Source organism: Panthera tigris, chromosome A2, assembly GCF_018350195.1.
Source record: "Panthera tigris isolate Pti1 chromosome A2, P.tigris_Pti1_mat1.1, whole genome shotgun sequence".
Taxonomy (NCBI): Eukaryota; Metazoa; Chordata; class Mammalia; order Carnivora; family Felidae; genus Panthera; species Panthera tigris.
In genome coordinates, this window is record NC_056661.1 from 7,074,578 (window position 1) to 7,095,635 (window position 21,058).

Here is a 21,058-nt window from a genome sequence, read left to right on the forward strand (position 1 = left end):
ATAATATTGCGTCTTACAAAGGACTTCAGACTGGAAGAGGAACAAAACCCACTTTCTTGATGCATCAGTTTCATTTGGAACAAAATATCTGAGGTAGCTTGGTACAAAGACTGTCCATGACACTCAAAACATGTGAACTCACTCAGAAGGTAATGGTAGTAAAAGATGAATAGAGACTAACCTGATGGAGAGAACATCAGGAGAATTTAGATGGGTGTAAGAGAAGGCATCTTTTTTTTTAAGTTTATATTACTTACTTTGAAAGAGAGAGAGAGAGACAGTGAAAGCAAGCATGGGAGGTGCAGAGAGAGAGAGAGAGAGAGAGAGAATCCCAAGCAGGCTCCTCACCGTCAGCATGGAGCCTGATGTGGGGCTCCAACCCAAGAACTGTGAGAAAATGACTGAAGCTGATCAAGATTTCTTCACTTAACTGACTGAGCCATCCAGGTACCCCAGAGAGAGAAAACATCTTTAAGTTTCGATATTTAAGTGGAAAATTGGGTAAGAAAGGGGAAGAAAATTTTAGGCAGAGAGAATTAAGTGTAATGGTCTAGAGACTGAAAGAATATAGTCTGTTTAAAGAAAAATAAGAGGGGTGCTTGGGTGGCTTAGTCAGTTGAGGGCCCAGCTTTGACTCTGGTCATAATCTCACGGTTTGTGTCTCTGTGCCCCGTGCTGGACTCTGTGCTGATGGTTCAGAGCCTGCTTCAGATTCTGTGTCTCCCTCTCTCTCTGCTCCTCCCTGCTCCTGCTCCTGCTCTGTCTTGTATGTTTCAAAAAATAAATAAATAAACATTAAAACATTTTTTTAATTAAAAAAAAGAAATATAAGATATCCAATATGTCTGGGAATGCACGCTGGTGCAGCCACTCTGGAAAACAGTATGGAGGTTCCTCAAAACATTAAAAATAGAACTACCCTATGACCCAGAAATTGCACTACTAGGCATTTATCCAAGGGATACAAGTGTGCTGTTTTGAAGGGACACATGCACCCCAATGTTTATAGCAGCACTATCAACAATAGCCAAAGTATGGAAAGAGCCCAAATGCCCATTGATGGATGAATGGATAAAGAAGATGTGGTGTACATACACACACACACACACACACACACACACACACACACACACAAACACACACACACACACAATGGAGTATTACTCGGCAATCAAAAAGAATGAAATCTTGCCATTTGCAACTACGTGGGTGGAACTGGAGGGTATTATGCTAAGTGAAATCAGTCACTCAGAGAAAGACAAATATCATATGACTTCACTCCTATGAGGACTTTAAGAGACAAAACAGGTGAACATAAGGGAAGGGAAACAAAAATAGTGTAAAAAAGGAGAGGGGGATAAAACATAAGAGACTCATAAATATGGAGAACAAACAGAGGGTTACTGGAGGGGGTGTGGGAGGGGGGATGAGCTAAATGGGTAAGGGGCACTAAGGAATCTACTCCTGAAATCACTGTTGCACTATATGCTAACTAATCTGGATGTAAATTTAAAAAAATAAAATTAAAAAAAAAGATATCCAATATGTCTAGGCAAATGGTTCTCACACTTAGTGTGCAATAGAATCACCTGCTGGGCCTGTTAAAATACAGATGGCTGGGTTCCAGCTGTAGAGGTTCTGATTTAGCAGGTCTGGAGAGGGTATGAAAGTTGGCATTTGTAGTTTCCCAGGTGAAGCTGATGGTGCTGGTCCAGGGACCAATGAAGGACCTGGAAAGGGATAGGAGAGACTAACTGAAGGGTGTTATAGACCATGGCAAGGGGTTCGAATTGTACTCAAAGAGTAACAGAAAGTGACTAGAAGGTTTTAAGCAGAGAAGTCACAAGTTTTGACTACACCTAAGAAATCAATCTGGCTGCCATGTCCACAGGGAGAAAGTGACTATTGCGCACCCAATTAGGGCACTCTTGTAAGAGCAATAATACAATGTGACCATGAATTGTTTTGGAAGAATGGGAAAAGCAAATCATATCACTAAAACAGTGCTATACAGATCATTGAATTGCTTTGATATGAAGGCAAATAAAACAAAGACCTAAAATGACAAAATTTGGGGGGGGGGTCTGAGTGACTTGAAAGGGAGGAGTAGGTCTCTCACTTGAAAATCTGAACAGCTATATTGTATGTGCTAGATGCTAGATGCTAGTGAATTTTGGCAGTGGAAACAAGAAGAGACTTACTAGTATGTCTGCCAACATGCAGTTAAAGCAACTTCCACTAATGGACCAGTGTTGGAATGTTTCTTAATTCTTCAGAAAACTCCCTTCCGAGAAGGGCAGGAATAGCCTCAGTGTTGAACACTGAGGTCATCCCCATGAGCAATGCTTTCAAAATCCAATGAACAGAGGAATCTGTGGGGCCATGGTAAAACTTGTCACAAAATAAAGGGTTGGGTAGGGGGAATGTTTATGGTTGGACCACTGACTCCAGAAATTTGAGGATTACAATAGCAGCAGCAGCCAAAATTGTCATTTTTAATGCATATTTTATTTACACCAAGGGTTTAATGTTTTAAAATAAACTTTTTAAGTCAGTTAAGCGTCCGACTTCAGCCAGGTCACGATCTCGTGGTCTGTGAGTTCGATATTATGGCTAGCCTAGCCTGTTTCTATTCTGTGTCTCCCTCTCTCTCTGCTCGTTCATGCTCTGTCTCTCTCTGTCCAAAAATAAATAAAAAACGTTGGATTTTAAAAATAAATAAAATAAACTTTTTAAAAGTGTAACACACATGGGGATATGTATGTTACTTTATTATCTCAAACTCTACACTCCTTTTCTATCAAACTCTCTGCGTTTGGATTTCCAGAGTTACTAAAAATTTCAATGGTGACCTCCCTGCTGGCCCCAGTGAGCATTGAATGAATGAATGTCCCCATTCTTCATCTCTTGCCCTTGAATTTTCCTTTTCATGAACCCAGCGTTAGGTTTGTAATTCAAAGAATATTTCAACTACTTCAGAACTGCCTTTAAAATTTTTCAAGGAGCACCTGGGTGGCTCAGTCGGTTAAGCAACCAACTCTTGATCTCGGCTCAGGTCATGATCTCACAGTTTGTGAGTTCATGTGAGCCCAGTGTCGAGCTCTATCTTGGGCTCCCAGCTGACCATGCAGAGCCCACTTGGGATTTCTCCCTCCCCCTCTCTCTCTGCACCTTCCCCCTCTCAAAATAAGTAAATAAACTTGAAAAAAATGAAATAAAATGTTCTCAAATACATTTTATTAGTAACAAGGGGTCCCATATTGAGTTCCTTCTGAAGCCGACTCTGAGACAATGATTAGCACACAGGATGTTTACCAAGCAATGTTCCTAGAATCAACATCTGTGGAAGGGCATATGTGTAGTAAAGAATTTGGCCTCACCTAAACAGAGATGGCCTTTGTCCCAGCTCCTGGGAGGTAACCTTTAAATGCTTGAAAATTCCCTAATGATAGAAGTGATTGGTTATTCGTGAAAGACCCCAGGTTATTCATGAAGGACCACACCTGATAGTTTATGCTAATGAAATGACTTAGGATGGGAACTGGCCTTGCCAAAAAGACCAGCCATGTGGTTAAAGGGTTGGAGTATTGGGCAAAGGCATATCAGGCCAATATAGGGAGGGAGGTTGGAAATTGGGTTCAACCTGATAGGCCATAATTCAACTACTCATGTCTATATAATGAAGCCTCAATAAAAATTCTGGACAATGGAGCTCAGGTGAGCTACCTGGTTGGAAATGGTCTTTGAGTATTGTCACACATATTGTCACCAGGAGGAGGTAATGGGTCTGGACTCCAAGGGAAGAGAACAACAAGAAGCTTCGCATATGGGAACCTCCATATGCCCTTCTTTGGCTAACTCTAACTTGTGTCTCTTTCCTATAAGCAAACTGCAATCATAAGCACACTGCTTCTTGAGCTCTGTGAGTCATTCTGGTGCATCTGAGGCAGTCCTCTCGGTTTGAATCATTCTAGCAAAGTATCGAATGTGAAAAAGTTCCCAAATTGGGATCCAACTGGTCTGATGTGAGAGTGGACCTAGGGGCTCCTGGACTTGCATCTGGTGTCAGAGGTGAGGACAATCTTGTGGTTTGGCAAATTCTTTGCAGCAAGGAAGGAAGCTGGAAAAAGTCGAGCCAAGATGAAGCCCATCAAAGATCTCCAACAACCAGCAGGGAGTTCTGGAGCTAAGATGATCTCTTAGAGTTGCCTGGAATTAGGGCAAAGGGACCAAATGTTTGCACCCCCACACCTAATCAATCAGTCATCGGATGTGGGCGCCCCAAAAAGGAGGCATGAGCTTGCTGAAGTAGATCCCTATAGAGGTTGATTGCTGAGGGCTGAGTAACACCCAACATTTCAAGCAACATGTCCCTTATTCCTGACACAAGATCTTTTTTTAAATTGTGGTAAAAGAACATAAAATTTACCATCTTAAGCAGTTTTCAGTACAGTGGCATGAAGTACATTCACACTGTTGTGCAGTCATCACCACCATCCAACTCTAGAACTTTGCTATCTTCCCAAACTGAAATTCTGAACCTACTAAACACTACCTCCCCGTCTCTCACTCCTCCAGACCCCAGCTCCCACCATTCTACTTTCTGTCTCTATGGATTCAACTACTTTATGAACCTCATATAAATGGAAGTATACAATATTTGCCCCTTTGCGTCGGGTTATGTAATAGGACTGGGGAGAAGTTAGATGGAATGGGAAGGAGAATTATCAGGAAAATTGGGAATCACCTCTGTTCTGGTAGTTCCTCTCCCATCTATTCCTTGGGAACCATACATCCCAATGTTCCCAGAGAAATTCCAGGAAACTTGATAACTGTTGACTCAAACTCAATATTAATAGCGTCCCATTTCAATTTCTTTTTTTTTTTAACGTTTTATTTATTTTTGAGACAGGGAGAGACAGAGCATGAACAGGGGAGGGTCAGAGAGAGGGAGACACAGAATCTGAAACATGCTCCAGGCTCTGAGCTGTCAGCACAGAGCCCGACGCGGGGCTCAAACTCACGGACCGCGAGATCATGACCTGAGCCGAAGTGGGCAGCTTAACCGACTGAGCCACCCAGGCGCCCCGCATTTCAATTTCAAAAAGAAATTAGTCATCCTACTCGCTCAAAAATCTGACCAAGAGCATTAAGGTGCCAACATGTATCAGACGCCTTGGTCCTTAAGGTAGGGTTTAGAACCTCCCATCAAATTTGTGTGTGGATGGGGCAGGGGAGAGGAATCTCAGGAAAAGTATAGAAACAATAAACAACAAGAGACAGTTATGATTATTTTGCATTGATAGAAACAAGACTGCTCATGACCAAGAGTCCTGCGTAATGCAAAAGGACAGTGAGAGGGATATATGGATATATACATAATCCTGCAGAGGTTATAATTTAAGTGGGGAGCCCAAAATAATCTCCCAATTCCATTAGAGCTATGCTAAGAGGAAAAATTGTGTAAGCAAAAACCAGAGATCCATATAGGTACCTATACCGTGTGACTGCACATCCAGAATGTCTTGTGCATGTTTGATTTGCTGCATTTTGCAGTGCAATGAACCGAAAAGGATAAGACACATGCTGAGATTAGTCTGTCCTGCTGATAATCCCCCACAGTGCTCTCTTGATATCCTTGTTTCTCAGGCTGTAGATGAAGGGGTTCAGCATTGGGGTGACCACAAGGTACATCACCGACACCACCGCACCCTTCCTAGGGGAGGGGGAGACAGATGAACTGAGGTATACCCCAAGACCTGTTCCGTAAAACAAGCAAACAACTGATAGGTGAGAGCCACAGGTAGAAAAGGCTTTGTACTTCCCGCCTGTTGATGGGACTCTCAGAATGGAGGAAACAATTCGAGTATAAGAGCAAAGGATCCCTGAGAGTGGAACGCCACCAAAAATGGCCCCCATGAAATACATTAGTATGGTATTGATGGACGTATCAGAACAGGCAAGGTGGAGAAGTTGAGGTGCATCACAAAAGAAATGATGAATTTCCACACTTGTGCAGAAGGTAAGTTGTGACACCATCAAATAGTGAATCTGAGAGTCCAAAAGGCTGCTGAAAAATGACACGAGGACCAAAAAGCCACAGAGGCATGGGTTCATGATGACTGGGTAGTGCAGGGGGTGACAAATGGCCACAAACCGGTCATATGCCATCACAGCCAGGAGTAGATTGTCCAAACATCCAAATAGGAAATAAAAGGATACCTGAGTTAGGCAGTCTGCATAGGTGATAGATCTACTGTGTGTTTGAATGTTCAACAGCATCTTGGGGATCGTAGTGGTGCTGAAGCCAATGTCAGCCAAGGACAGGTTGGAAAGGAAGAAGTACATGGGTGTGTAGAGGTGGGGGTCAGAGCTGACAGCCAGGATGATGAGCAGGTTCCCCAGCACAGTGACCAGGTACATGGACAGGAACAGCCCAAAGAGAAGGGGCTGTAGTTTCAGGTCATCTGAGAGTCCCATGAGGAAGAATTCTGAGACACCAGTTAGATTCTGTGGTTCCATGAAGATGGGACACCTCTTGAAAAAGAAGAGAGAGTTGAATAAACAAAACAAGTGTAGAGACATCCAGCTAAGTGTGAATATTTAGATTCAAGCAATTCATAAATAACACATTCACACTTGAGGATCCTACCTCCTGTTACCTTCAGCAACATTTCTCCATTGTAAACTCTTCTTAGAACTCTTTCCTTATTGGTGTCTTGGCAATTTACCTGTTTCTACATATACCCATCATGAAGACATTGAGCCAAAGAATGTTAGACAAGCATCTAAATATATAAACATAGAAATATTTAGGGGCGCCTGGGTGGCTCAGTTGGTTAAGCATCTGACTCATGATTTCAGCTCAGGTTATGATCTCATGGTTTGTGGGTTCAAGCCCCTCATCAGGCTCTGTACTGACAGCATAGAGCCTGCTTGGGCTTCTCTCTCTCCCTCTCACTCTGCCCCTCCCTTGCTTGTACTTTCTTTCTCTCTCTCAAAATAAATAAATAAACTTTAAAAAGAGAAATATTTAGTTATACTTGTTTTGGAACTCATATTTGTGGCCAGGAAAAGTTGAGTTTTCTTGCTATCCCTGCATGATCCCATTGCCCTCTTCACTTCAGCTGCCCAAAGGCAAACACTGTCACGAATGTGGCAGTATATTTTCCTTTCAATGTGTTCATAATATTAGTACTGATGTATTCATGAACAGTTTTCTTAAAAACTTACTTAATACTGGGGTGCCTGGGTGGCTCACTCGATCGAGCGTCTGACTTCGGCTCAGGTCATGATCTCGTGGTTTGTGAGTTCGAGCCCCGCGTCAGGCTCTGTGCTGACAGCTCAGAGCCTGGAGCCTGCTTCAGATTTTGTGTCTCCCTCTCTCTCAGCCCCTCCCCGACCTGTGCTCTATCTCTCTCAAAAACAAATAAAGCTCAAAAACAAATAAAGTTTAAAAGAAACCTTACTTAATACTATAATAATGCTCACATTGCTTTCTTCATTCTCACCACAATAATGTGCTTTAAGTGTCTCTGTGAAGTACACACATCTATTTCAAGCACTTCAAAAGATGCATAGTATTACCTGATGGATGACTTTATTTTATTTTTCCATTTCTTATTATAATATTCCTAATAAAATTCTGCACACTTCCATATTATACAAGAATTTCTGTACCATATAAGCAGAAAGGTGAAGAATTGTAAAAATCAATACATGTACAATTGTACTATTAATTATCTATCTTTATTTTCCTAATAGAAAACGTAGACAAAAGCAACTTCATGCTTTTATTGTCAAGGTATAGAACTGGAAAGATGTCTGAAGTCTGTGTTGCCATGCTCTTTCATAGTAGATCCACATGAAAATTCTATTTTTGTCTAGGGAATAATATTTCCAAATCACAGATCTCCAAAATAGGCTGCCAAATGCATTACTCCTCATAAAAAATCCTATGATCTATAATATTCATATAGTAAAGGCCCCCATAAACCATTTGGCCCATTTCCCTAATTCACAGATGAAGTCACAAAATCTCAAGAGAAGGAATTGGTCATCCTCCTTCTGTTTTCTCATCTGGGACAAAAGCATGTGTGAAACTGAAGAAATCATTCCACACTGGTGGAGTGCACCGAGTCTTGGGATGGGAATCAGGACTTTGAGTCTCACATCTGTCACATACTAAATCTGGAGTATTTGCAAGCTCTCAACCTCTCCGTGCTGGTATCCCTCTAGGTATCACCTAGAAATGGGGAGAACAGTACCCATGTACCCATGTGGCACCTAACAGAGGTTTGTACTGGAAGGAAGAGAAGCACGCAGAGAGAGCATTGAAGGCATATTGTCTATGCTCTGTTTCTGAGAACCAATGTAGGGTCTATTCAATATTGAACAGCGATCACTGTTGCCCTTGTCACCACTCTGTGCCAAGCAAAGTATAGACTCTGGGAAATCAGAAATGAATGTGATTCAGTCGTTTCCCTCCAAACACTCAGTACCTACCTGCATAAGAACAACAACAACAACAAAAATGTTCTCTCGGGATCTCAGGAAACCCAAAACTTCCAATCACAGGATATTTAGTTGGATAGATGGTGCTTAGCCTTGAGAACGACAGTAAAAACAATGTTAATAATACCTAAAATTTACCTTGCCCTTACTATATGCATTCATCACATATTTAGTCACACGTACAGTGCTCATGTTAATTCTTACTCAGTGCAGTTGTATAAACCAGATCAAAGATATCAAGAGCTTGCCCAGTCCCATACAGATAAAAAAGTAGAGCAGATAAGGTTCAAAATTCAATGGTGGGTCCCTGTTTCCATGAACTTCAGAGCATTTAAGGAGAAGTCCAGAGGTCGTTTCCAAAATCGCTAAGATATACCTTTGAACTGTTTCTTTCTGTTTTGTTGTTGTTGTTGTTGTTGTTGTTGTTTGTTTGTTTGTTTTTTGGAGAGAGAGAGAAGCATGCAGGGGAGAGGGACAGAAAAAGGGAGAGAGAGAATCCAAAGCAGGCTGCATGCCCAGTGTTGAGCCCAATGTGGGGCTCAATCCCACTATTCTGGGATCATGACCTGAGCGAAAATCAAGAGTCAGACGCTCAACCGACTTAGCCACTCAGGCACCCCTGAACTCTTTATTTCTTAAGAATGGGATCTAACATACTGACTCTATCCCCTTAGAGATCAAGAGGGCCGAAATTACAAAAATGGAAGAGAAAGTGGAGTGTGAAGCAAAATCCAGGAAGGGGCAAGAGAGAGCTTCTCTGAACAGTCATGAGTTCTTTTTTTTTTTTTTTTAATGTTTATGTATTTTTCAGAGCGGAAGACAGAGTGCGAGTGGGGAAAAAATATAGAGACGGAGACACAGAATTCGAAGCAGACTCCAGGCTCTGAGCTGTTAGCCCAGAGCCCAATGTGGGACTCAAACTCATGAGTCCTGAGATCATGACCTGAGCCAGAGTCTGACGCTTCGCTGACCGAGACATCCAGGTGCCCCATGAGCGGACTGTTTATATGATCTCTACCTTCATCTCAACTATCTTTTCTATAGTTGATGCAGCTGGTGACACCACTGCTCTCTGGTGTCTTCAACCATGAACCCCCAAAGGAAAGAGCACAGAGAGCAGGAGTCTCTTCCTGGAGTAACGGGAAAAAGACAGGCAGGTTGGATAAGCAGGAGTGAATACAGTCTAGGTGTCCTGTGAACAGTCTCACTGTCTGCATCTAAACATGACTTCATCCCTATCTATTCCAGGACCTGGTAAAACTTAAAAACTTTATGCATAGCAAAGAAACAATCTTTCCAAAAAAGACATACAGACATGTGAGAAGATGCTCAACATCACTCATCATCAGGGAAATACAAATCAAAACCACCATGAGATACCATTCAACACCTGTCAGAATGGCTAAAATTAGCAACACAGGAAACACCAGGTGTTGGGAAGGATGTGGAGAAAAGGGAACACTCTTCACTGCTGGTGTAGCCACTCTGGAGAATAGTATGGAGATCCCTCAAAAAATTAAATATAGAACTACCCTATGATCCAGCAACTGCATTACTAGATATTTACCCAAAGAATATAAAAATACTAATTCAGAGGGATACATGCACTCTGATAGCTATGGCATTATTATCTACAATAATAGTTATAGAAACAGCCCAAGTGTCCATCAATTGATGAATGGATAAAAAAGTCGTGAGATAGATATTACATATATGTTTGTGTGTGTGTGTGTGTGTGTGTGTGTGTGTGTATTTCTCAGCCATAAAAAAGAATGAAATCTTGCCATTTGCAACAACATGGATGGAGCTAGAGCATTATGCTAAGTAGACATAAGTCAGTGAGAGAAAGACAAATATAATATGCTTTCACTCCTATGTGGAATTTAAGAAACAAAACAAACAAGGAAAGGGGCAGAAAAGAGACAGAGGCAAGCCAAGAAACAGACTCTTAACTATAGAGAAAAAACTAGAAGGGAGGTGGTTGGGGGGATGAGTGAAATGGGTCATGGGCATTAAGGAGAGCACTTGTCACGATGAGCATTAGGTAACATATGAAATTGTGGAATCATTATACAGTACACCTAAAATGAATATTATGTTAACTATGATCACTAACTGGAATTTAAATTAAGCCTTAAAAATAAAAGTCGGTTGGACACAAAAAATAAATAAAATCAGGAAGTGAAAGAGAATGCTGTGCTCCTCTCCTTATCTCTGAAATGATGATAATGCATGTTGTTGTCTGTTGGGGATGGTAATGCAGATAAAAGGTAGCAAGCTACATAGAAAACTTAACTCAGTGCCTGAAACTCGGAGTCCCAAGGTAAAAGTTTGTAACATTCTGGTTACTGTCATCATTGTCATCATCACCGTCATCATCACCTTCGTGATCATTTGCAGGACTTGTGGGCAGTTAAGAAGGACCAATTTCCTGCTCTGATGGGGAAGATGCCCACGGGACACAGAAATAACATGGGGGCAAAAATAGAAATCTAAATAAGAGTTCTTGGATCCGCACCAAAACCAATCACATTAAGTCTTTATAGGGCTGTGAGTTGAATCTTTCCATTTTGGTCCCCTCATGTCTGGCTATTCCAACCGCTCTAGTTGTCTTGATGAGGAGGAAACAATGCTCTTCCAGTCCCTTCTGCCTTCAGTCTCTCCCACTGCACTTACTACTCCTGGACTGTGCTGTGTCTCTGCTGGAGCAGGTCTGAGGAACGCAGATCCCACTGCCACTCCCCTACCTGGAACTGGATGAGGACAGAGGCTTTGTTTCCAGGACTGGCAGGAACACAGATGCAGCTATGGGTCTCCTGGAGCAGACAACTCTGGGAGGAGGAGAGACATGTATGGAGCCCACTTAACGGGAACTGGCCACTAAAGGGCTGGAAAGCACGGGCTGATTGTTTACAGCTGTTTGACCTTGAGGGCTCAAAGCACATGGCACATAATTAGCCAAATTGGTCCATGTTCTCCCAATCTCTAAGGACATTCTATTACTAATGGAAGAGGAAAAGGAAAAAAGTGAACGTACCGAGGTTGCAGGGGGTTGGGGACGGGGTGTCAAGACCCCTCCTCTTCTCAGGAAGAAGCTGACCTCTACTCCTCACTTCTGACTTCCAAGTTACATACTTAACCATAAAATTCAGACACATTTTTTTTCCAACTAGAGAAAGCACCTTATGACTTTTGTATCTGTGAAGCCATTGACTTAATCATAATTTAGAGAGAATTAGGTCTTCTAATCTACTACTTCTATTTCTCCTACCAAGAATCTGATAGTATTTCTATTTTCTCACTGAAAATTTATGTCTCTAAGGAGAACTTTCTATTTTTCTTTCTATAGATCTGGTTTGGGGTTTGGAATTTTATACACTGGAGATGTCTGGGTTTTGATGTTTTGCATGACTGTCCAGGTTCTAAATTTACCATCTAGCCATATACATTGTTATATTAGACAACTGTTTATCTTTACATATTTATCCGGTGACTTGATAGTTTGCTTAAATACTTCAGGAGCTCTCAGAGATCTCTACATTCAAAATGTGGGCCAGGGATGTAGTCCTCTCAAGGCTTGACTGGAAGATGAGCTCAGAGATTGATTTCTCATTTACTGATACAAAGAAAACCTCAATAATTACCAAATTAATTGGATATGAAAGGAAGTGTGCTAATCATGTTTGTGTGTGCATAAATGGCAGAGGAAAATTTTAGAGTGTGCAAAGGACCAAATGACAGGAATATAGAGAAGGGTTGGAGAAGGAAGTATGCATACTGAGATGTTTTATAATGCTTGAACAAGAGGAAAATTTAGTATTAAACTGTAGTCACTTTGTAGCAGGAAGAGCTAATCCAATGCTAGGTTCATTGCCAGTGAAGCTGGTAGGCCATTGGCTTAGTGTAGAGGCAGAGCAAATGAAAGCAATTATCAGAAGGCTTTTCAGAAAGCCCCCAAATTTCTACCTCAGAAACTATCTGTATGTACCACCTGTAAAGGAAAGATTGATACGAACACGGGTTCCCAGGAGTGTAGCAGAAGAGAGAAGAACCCGTCATGATAGAAGTGGTCATGATAGAAGAGAAGGAAGCATGGTGACAAGATGGAATCCTAATAAGGTGGTTACTAGTGAAAGGGAAGATCTGCCTTTTGCTGAGGACACGGTCCTTTGCTATCCTTGAGTAATGACAATGAAGATACAGTTACATTTATCCACAAAGACTTAGGTGATTTACAACCTACAGGCACAATCAAACCCACTGGAAATATCACCACTACTTGAAACCTCAGTTGTATACCCTTGACCAAGACACATCACTACACTCACCTTTTCATCCTCACCCACTTGCATTCTTCCCATCGCATCTCAAAATGTAGCTTTATTCCCCACATTACGATTTACCAGAGTTCAATCAAGAAAAAACCTGCACTAGTTATTGTAATGAAGGTAATTTAATGTAGTTATGATTAAATACTTATTGAAAAGTGAAAGACACAAAAGGAAAAACATGGCAACAGAGCAGTAGCCGCAGGATGTAGTGATAACAGCATGGGCTAGGAAGTATGGGGAAAAGGTTGGGGATTAGTGCATGTGACATTGATCACCATTATTGGAAGAACGTAAAGAAAAGACAGATGGAAAATTAGAGCAGTGGTTGAAAGGTCCCTAGCCCCTACCACAGCATCACAACTTAACGTAGAGAAGGGTAAGTCTGGAGCAGAGAACAAGAGCATAATATTCAGCTATTCAGCACAGTTAGCCAGCTGTAGAGTATGGAGGAAGAAGACATGTAAAAAAATATTACCAGGCATATGAAGGAAAAAAGCATATTGGTTATGGCTATGGAAAACTCGTATCTCCTCTATTGGATATGAGCTATGGAAAGCTCATATCTCCTCCTTTACAAGCTCTGATCACTTGGAAATGTCCAGGATCTGGCCATGTACAGCGAAGGACCCAACACATGTAAATCATCTTTGAATGAAAGGTCTGACAAAATCCCATAGGCCTCCAAATTAGCTGCACGTTAGCCCCACCTGAGGAGCTGTTAAAAAAGAAAAAGAAAAAAACTGTTCACATTCTTTTCACTCTCCAGTCCAATTGAATCTTAATCTATAATGGTGGGACTCAGGCATGAGGATATTTTTAAAGATTTTTTACACTTTATTTATTTATTTTTGAGAGAGAGAGAGAGAGAGAGAGAATCCCAGGCAGGCTCCTTTCTGTCAGCATAGAGCCCAGTGCAGGGCTCAATCTCATGAAACCTAAGAACGCTACCTGAGCCAAAATCACGAGTTGGACTCAGTGGACTGAGCCACCTAGGGGCCCCAAGATTTTAGTTTTAGGTAACCTCTACACCCAATGTGAGGCTCGAACTTACAACCTCAAGATCAAGAGTTGCTCACTCTTCTGATTGAGTCTACCAGGCACTCCATAGTATGAGGATTTTAAAAGGCTTATCAGATATTCCAAAAGGAAGCCAAGATTATGGACCAGTGACATACATTCTCTCACACAACCTGGATAAACAGATTTGACCAAAGCCAAACTTTTATGGATAATAGACATTATGGTGAAAATGGCTGAGAATTGTGTATCTATTTGAAAATGGAGTTGTGAATTTCTACAGGAAGCTCAGGTCATAGGTGACCAATCAGAAGATTCCATAGGTATAAAGAGATTCAATTGTGCAGTGATATTGGGATGCATAGCATCCTGGAATACTCCCATAATTCCATCAAAAGGGTGCCAAGATAAGCAATATTTAGAAATGACAAATCAAGAGGAATGGACCACGACCTACAAAAAATGTGGCCAAAGAGACATGCTTGCCAATTCCATATGTTTGGTTTGGCAATCATTTCTGATCAATAGGCACACACACACAAGAAAGCCCAAGTATTAAGACTAGGCTGTTCTGTTAAGGAGCCTCTGCAAGGCCCTCTTGATGTCCCTGTTCCTGAGGCTGTAAATGAAGGGATTCAGCATGGGAGCAACCACAGCATACATCACGGAGGCCACTGCATCCTTCCTGGGAGAATGTGAGACAGTCGATCCCAGGTACACCCCAAGACCTGTTCCATAATATAAGCAAACAACCGACAGGTGAGAGCCACAGGTGGAGAAGGCTTTGTACTTCCCACCTGTTGACGGGACTCTCAGAACGGAGGAAAGAATTCGTGTATAAGAGAAAAGGATCCCTGAGACTGGAATACCACCAAAGATGCCACCAATAAAATACATGAATATTTTATTGGTGGAAGTATCATTACAGGAAAGCTTGAGGAGTTGAGGAGGGTCACAGAAGAAATGGGGAATTTCCACGTTTGTGCAGAAGGTAAGTTGTGACACAATGAGGCATTGCAGCTGAGAGTCCAGAAGGCTGATCAAAAAAGACACCAGAATCAGCAGGCGACAGAGGCGGGGGTTCATGATGACTGGGTAGTACAGAGGATAGCAAATAGCTACAAACCGATCATAGGCCATCACGGTTAAGAGTACACTGTCCAAACAGCCAAAAAGATAAAAAAAAGACAACTGAATCAGGCAGCCCGCATGGGAGGTCACTCGGTTATGAGTCTGAATGTCCAAAATCACCTTTGGGACTGTGGTAGATGTGAAACCGATGTCAGCCACGGACAGGATGGAAAGGAAGACGTACATGGGAGTGTGGAGGTGGGAGTCAGAGCTGACAGCCAGGATGATGAGCAGATTCCCTAGCATGGTGACCACATACATGGACAGGAACAGGCTGAAGGTTAGAGGCTGCCGTTCTGGATCATCTGAGAACCCCAGGAGGAGGAACTCCAACACATCTGTTAGATTATCTGGTTCCACAGAGCAGAGACAGCTTTTGGAAAATAAAGGACAGTTTACATAACAGAAACAAGTATACAGGAATCCATCAGTGTGGCTATACTTTGGATGCATGCAATTCACAAATAAAGTATTCACACTTGAGGGAAATTTAGCAACACTTCTCAGTTGTGACAACATATTCTTCCTACAACTCTTTTCTCATTGTCCTTTGCTCCATTCACCTGTTTCTATGTGCACCCACTTTGGAAAGATGGAGCTAAAGAAATTAGAGATGCCAAGGATACTTACAGATTTAAAATTCCATAAACACACTAACATATCAGTACCCTCCTAAAGGAAACAAAAGGAATAAGAAATGTCATTCTCCCTTAAAAGATTGTTCTAATCTAAGGGCACTAATTAGCAGTCAAAAGTACGTTATTTCATCTAAATGCAGAGAAATTACAAACACCCTAAAGAACTATGTAATAAAGTGTCTGACTCCATATATTGTGGTGATATTTGACTGCAAATGGTGGTTAAGGCTCTCTTTACCCCATCTGCCCAACACCTGAGCTAGCTGGTAAAAAAAAACCCGGGTCCTCCAGTTATAAGTGAGTTCTAAGGATGTGATGTACAGCATGTTAACTATAGTTAATAATACCGTGTTTCATATTTGAAAGCGGTTAAGAGTAGATCTTAAAAGTTCTCATTACAAGAAAAAAAAATTTGCAGGGCACCTGAGTGGCACAGTCGGCTGAGCACCCAACCCTTAATTTCGGCTCAGGTCATGATCCCAGAGTCATGGGATCAAGCTCTGCATCCAGCTCTGCATTGAGTATAGAGCCTGCTTAAGATCCTTTCTCTCCCTCTGACCCTCCCTTGCCTGCCTGCTCTCTCTTTCTCTCTCTCTCTCAAAAAAAAATTGGAACTATGTATGTGATGGAAGCTAACTAGACCGTAGAGATCCTTTTGTAATATGTATAAATTTTGAATCATTATGTTGTATACTTGACCCTAATATGTTATATGTCAATTTATCTCAAAAAACAAACAACAAAAGAAGCAAGCCAGGCAGCCTGGGTGCTCCCTCCTTTAGAGACAGTGAAACATTCAAACCTCACAAGCACATATGCAGGAACTCTCTCTCTCTGAACTCACACCATAGCCACAATACAAAATCCAAGCCAATCACTTTCCTTGAACTTTTGTGCCATTTCATTTTTTTTAAATTTACATCCAAATTAGCATATAGTGCAACAGTGATTTCAGGAGTAGATTCCTTAGTGCCTCTGACCCATCCCCCTTCCCACAACCCCTCCAGTAACCCTCAGTTTGTTCTCCATATTTATGAGCCTCTTCTGTTTTGTCCCCCTCCTGTTTTTAGATTATTTTTGTTTCCTTTCCCTTATGTCCATCTGTTTTGTCTCTTAAAGTCCTCATATGAGTAAAGTCATATGATTTTTGTCTTTCTCTCACTGACTAATTTCATTTAGCATAATACCCTCCAGTTCCATCCACGTAGTTGCAAATGGCAAGATTTCATTCTTTTTGATTGCCGAGTAATACTCCATTGTGTGTGTATATATATATATATATATATATATATATATATATATATATATATACCATCTTGTGCCATTTCAGACCAGTTTAGAAAGCCTGCTATGCTTTCCCTAAAGGGAGATCTTTATGAAGAATAAAACGTTTTATAACCTCTTGTATGTGTGGCATTATCAGCCTCAACATCCAAGCCAAAGTTTGAATAGGAGTCAATCCTATTTCTGCAGTGTCCTATTGATGCAGTGACTAGGGCATGAGGCAGTGACCACCACCAGACGAGGTCTTTCTTCTCTTGGTCTGGCTTGCTCACTGGCTCTGCTGCCTCATGGCAAGCATGCACTCTGGACTGTGCTGCACTGTGATGCATTTCTTGAGCCCTTCCAATCCTTTCTTATAGATCCAAATGACCTCATTTAGAAGTGTCAATAATCACTTGGCTGTTAGACACAAGAGTATGGGATGGGGTCTTTTTCTTTTAACATTTATCTTTGCGAGGGGAGCTAGCACAAGTGGGGGAGGGGTAGAGAGAGGGGGACAGAGGATCTGAAGCATGCTCTGTGCTGACAGGCTGACAGCAGTGAACCTGATGTGGGGCTCGAACTCACCAAGCACAAAATCATGACCTGAGCCTAAGTCAGATGGACGCTCAACCGACTGAATCACCCAGGTGCCCCAGGATTGGGTCTTTTCTTAATGTGGCCCTGGGTCTTGTGTCTTGGCGCAGACCTATCCATGTCTTAGAATGAAGCTGTGACTGACATTAGGGTTGAGGAAAGGCTCTTACCCTGACTGTTGTGTGTTTCAAACCAGCATTGGCCTCTATGGGTGCTCAAGGGAAAGAGTACACCCTGTGCAAGATCTAGGTCCATTGGGTGGTTGTACATGGAAGTGTCATTGGAGAGATAGAGAGGGAAAGAGAGACATAGGGAGGGAAATAAAGGAAGAAGGGGAGAGGGGAGGGGAAGGAAGGAGAAGGAGAAGAAAAGCAGCCATCGTGTGTCATATGAAGTCTGCACTCCTAAAAACAGGCTGTGACCTTTCAATACCTCTGCTGTTCCTGTTGCCCATGCCTTTGTCACAACAAAGATCCAGACCCTCAGGGTTAATGGGAGAAACATCCATAGCATCCCTGTAGCACAGTAAAGAGGTTAGTGTAGACCTGGCTTAGGCATGGGGTATATAAACCCTATAAAACAATCATCATCATGGAAGAGGCCCCTCATCATGAAGATCCTGGCTTGAGGCTCTCTGGAGAAAGAAATTTACAAATATGAGCAGGATGGAGAGGACCTCCTTTGAAATATATACAGTGTTTAAAAATAAAGGAAAAAAAAAAGAAGAGAAAGAAAGAAACTTGCATATGGGGAAGGAGACAAAAAATAGAACAGGTATACAATTTGATCCAATTAGAAATCTGAAATGTACTAAAATACTTTATAGAACAAAAAATAAAAAGGTGCTGATTGGCTTTGCATCTCTTCACACAGGTTCTGAATTAACTTTAATATCTGCTGAAATGCACCAGTTGGCAAACTTCATGTTCGCAATCAATACAGGGGTTCAGGTTACAGTCATTTCTTGGGATCCCATTAAATTTAAACAACGTGCCCTCTAGAATCTTGGGGAGGAGGTTCTTGAACATAAGAACAGTGAACAAACATGTATGCTTCACCTTCACCATTAAAACTATTGCCTTGCCCTCAAAGGTCCCACAATGGGCATGAACACTCTGACCCTATGAGTAGTAAACTAAAGTTGAATTAAGTCTTTGGCACTGTATAGGAAAAACCCACGCACCTTTTCACCTCCTCCAATTCTCCATTATTTTACACAGAATACTTTCCCCCCACACTAAGCAATTCTCTACAAGAGCTGAATGTCCTACAGTTTAACTCAGTTCTGACACTATCTGCCTGGAGTGTCAGATCCCAGAGGATAAGGGCTCAGTGTCACAAGACTGCTCCCACCCCACTTCAGATGCCAGTTGAGAGTAGTATGTCCGTCATGTTCTGGCCAATTTCTGACTGATTTGGCTACAAACCAGGGGTTCCCATGGCCCCTTCCTCAGGGTTTGGTTAATTTGATTTGTCACTCTGGAAGAGTGCTTGGAGGAAACCACTGAATCTCATTCATTTGTCATACAGGACATCCCTGGAAGAAAAGAAAACTTAGGAAAGCCTCTAGTGTGTGGAAGCCATATTGACTACAATGTGTTCCTGTGAACTAACAAAGGGTAATCAATATTATATATATTATATGTATATATAATATACATAATGCATATACATACACATACACTATGCTAACCACAGTGTAGGTGCTGAGGAATGAATGAGGCTCAGTTGTTTCCTGCTGACATTCTGCCTGGAGTGACCTAGAAGGAAAAAGGAAAGGCAGGTTGAGATGATGCTTGGTTTTCGTTTGTTTGTTTGTTTGTTTGAATATTTTACTTCACCAACTATGTCAAAAAATATTATAATTTCACCAATAAACAACATTGAGATATTTTACATTCTTTTTTGAACATCTTCAAAATCTGGTATCTTGTATGGGCAGAACATGTCAATTTGGACCACTCACATTTCAAGGGCTCACAAGCCACATGAAACTAAATTGTACGGAAAGACATTGCCCACACCCTGTGCCTTGTGAATAGAGTCTTGATACTCAGATCCAAACCTGACTTCACCCCTTTTGACCCCAGGACTTGGTGAAAATAAATAAGAATGCTGTGCTCTTTTCCTCAATTGTACAGCTGTGTTTTGGGAAGGATTATGTACATGAAAATAAAAAGCTGTATAGCACAAAGTTCAGAGCCTGGCACATGGAGACTCTCAATAAAGTTTTGTAGAATGGCTACTCTCCTCATCACCATCATGATTACCGTCATCACATTCATGATCCTTTTGGAGTGCTGAGGGAACAATTTGGAGACATCCATTTCTTGCTCTCATGTGAGTGTGGCATATGGAAGCTAGAAATGGTGTTGGAGGAGAGCAGAATTCTGAATGAGATTCTGAAATTCCCAACAGGAAAAAGAACATCAACTTCATAGGCCTCTGAGCTGAAACTTTGCATATGGCTGTCCTCCCATCTGGCCAGCCCCAGCTTGTCTTGCTGAGGAGGAAACAGTTCCCAACAGTCCCTCTTCCATCCACCATCTTCCTGGACACTCACTGGTCTGTGCTATACCTCTGCCGGGTCATGACATAGGAGTTTGGATCCATCCTCCCCTCCTGCCTGGTAAGTAATGATGGCTGAGGTTTTGTGCTCAGGACTGGCAGGAAGACAGCCTCACGCATGAATCTTGTTCTGCAGATGATGACTCTTGGAGGAGAAGACACAGTATGAATCCTAACGGAATTGCCATCCAGAAAGGCTGGAGGCACTGGCTAATTATTTACTCCTGTATGACCTTGAGAGCTCAATGCACAGAGCTCATAATTAGCAAAATTGGTCCATGCTATCCCACTCTCTGAGGACTTCCTAATAACAGAAGAATAAAATGAGAAAAGTGACTGTAGTTACAAGGGTCTAGGCCCGTCTTCCTCTCTGGAGAAAGCTCATCTGTCTGTACACTATCCTTCTGACTTCTAATTTCAAAGATCTTAATATAAAATACAGGCTCTTTTTTTTTCAATTTAATGTATGGCTTTTTGACTTTGACATCTACAAATCGATTATGTCAGTCATGTAAATTAGGGAGAATTTGGTTTTCTACAACAAGAATCAGAGGCTATTTCCATCTTCTAAGTTAAAATTTATGTTCCTAAGAGGAACTTCCTTTTTCCTGTTTTTAGGGGTTTTTGTTCCCTTATTAAAATGACAGCCCAAGTTCTAATTTTTCTGTTCCTTTGATGTATGTTGGCATATTAAGTACTATTAATTTTTATATGTTTATTTATAACTTGCTACTTCTCTTAAATAAACAAGAGTATCTAACAAGACTGCAATGAGTGTGCCAGCTAGAGTTACAGTCCCCTCAAAGTTTGACTGGGAGAAGACCTGTTTCCAAGCGCACTCACATAGCTGTTGGAAGGATGGACTCCCTGTGGGCTGTTGGCCAGAGGTATTCTTCAGTTCTCTGCCACATGGGTCTTTCATGGGGAAGCAACATAGCAGCTGGCTTCCATCAGGATAAGCAGGCAGGTGACAAGGAAACTACAGACAGGAAGTTGAAA

The 21,058-nt window shown here is 41.7% G+C and overlaps 2 protein-coding genes across 2 annotated transcripts; both read right to left on the reverse strand.

The window, feature by feature from the left end:
* Positions 1-5,592: 5,592 nt before the first annotated feature.
* Positions 5,593-6,585, reverse strand: LOC122234305 (olfactory receptor 7E24-like). The gene has a single exon (XM_042970188.1). It carries the CDS (start codon positions 6,583-6,585, stop codon positions 5,593-5,595), a length of 993 nt encoding a protein of 330 aa, XP_042826122.1.
* A 7,838-nt stretch (positions 6,586-14,423) lies between these two features.
* LOC122236566 (olfactory receptor 18-like) lies at positions 14,424-15,319 on the reverse strand. The gene has a single exon (XM_042978106.1). It carries the CDS (start codon positions 15,252-15,254, stop codon positions 14,424-14,426), a length of 831 nt encoding a protein of 276 aa, XP_042834040.1. The 5' UTR covers positions 15,255-15,319.
* Between the last annotated feature and the right edge of the window lie 5,739 nt (positions 15,320-21,058).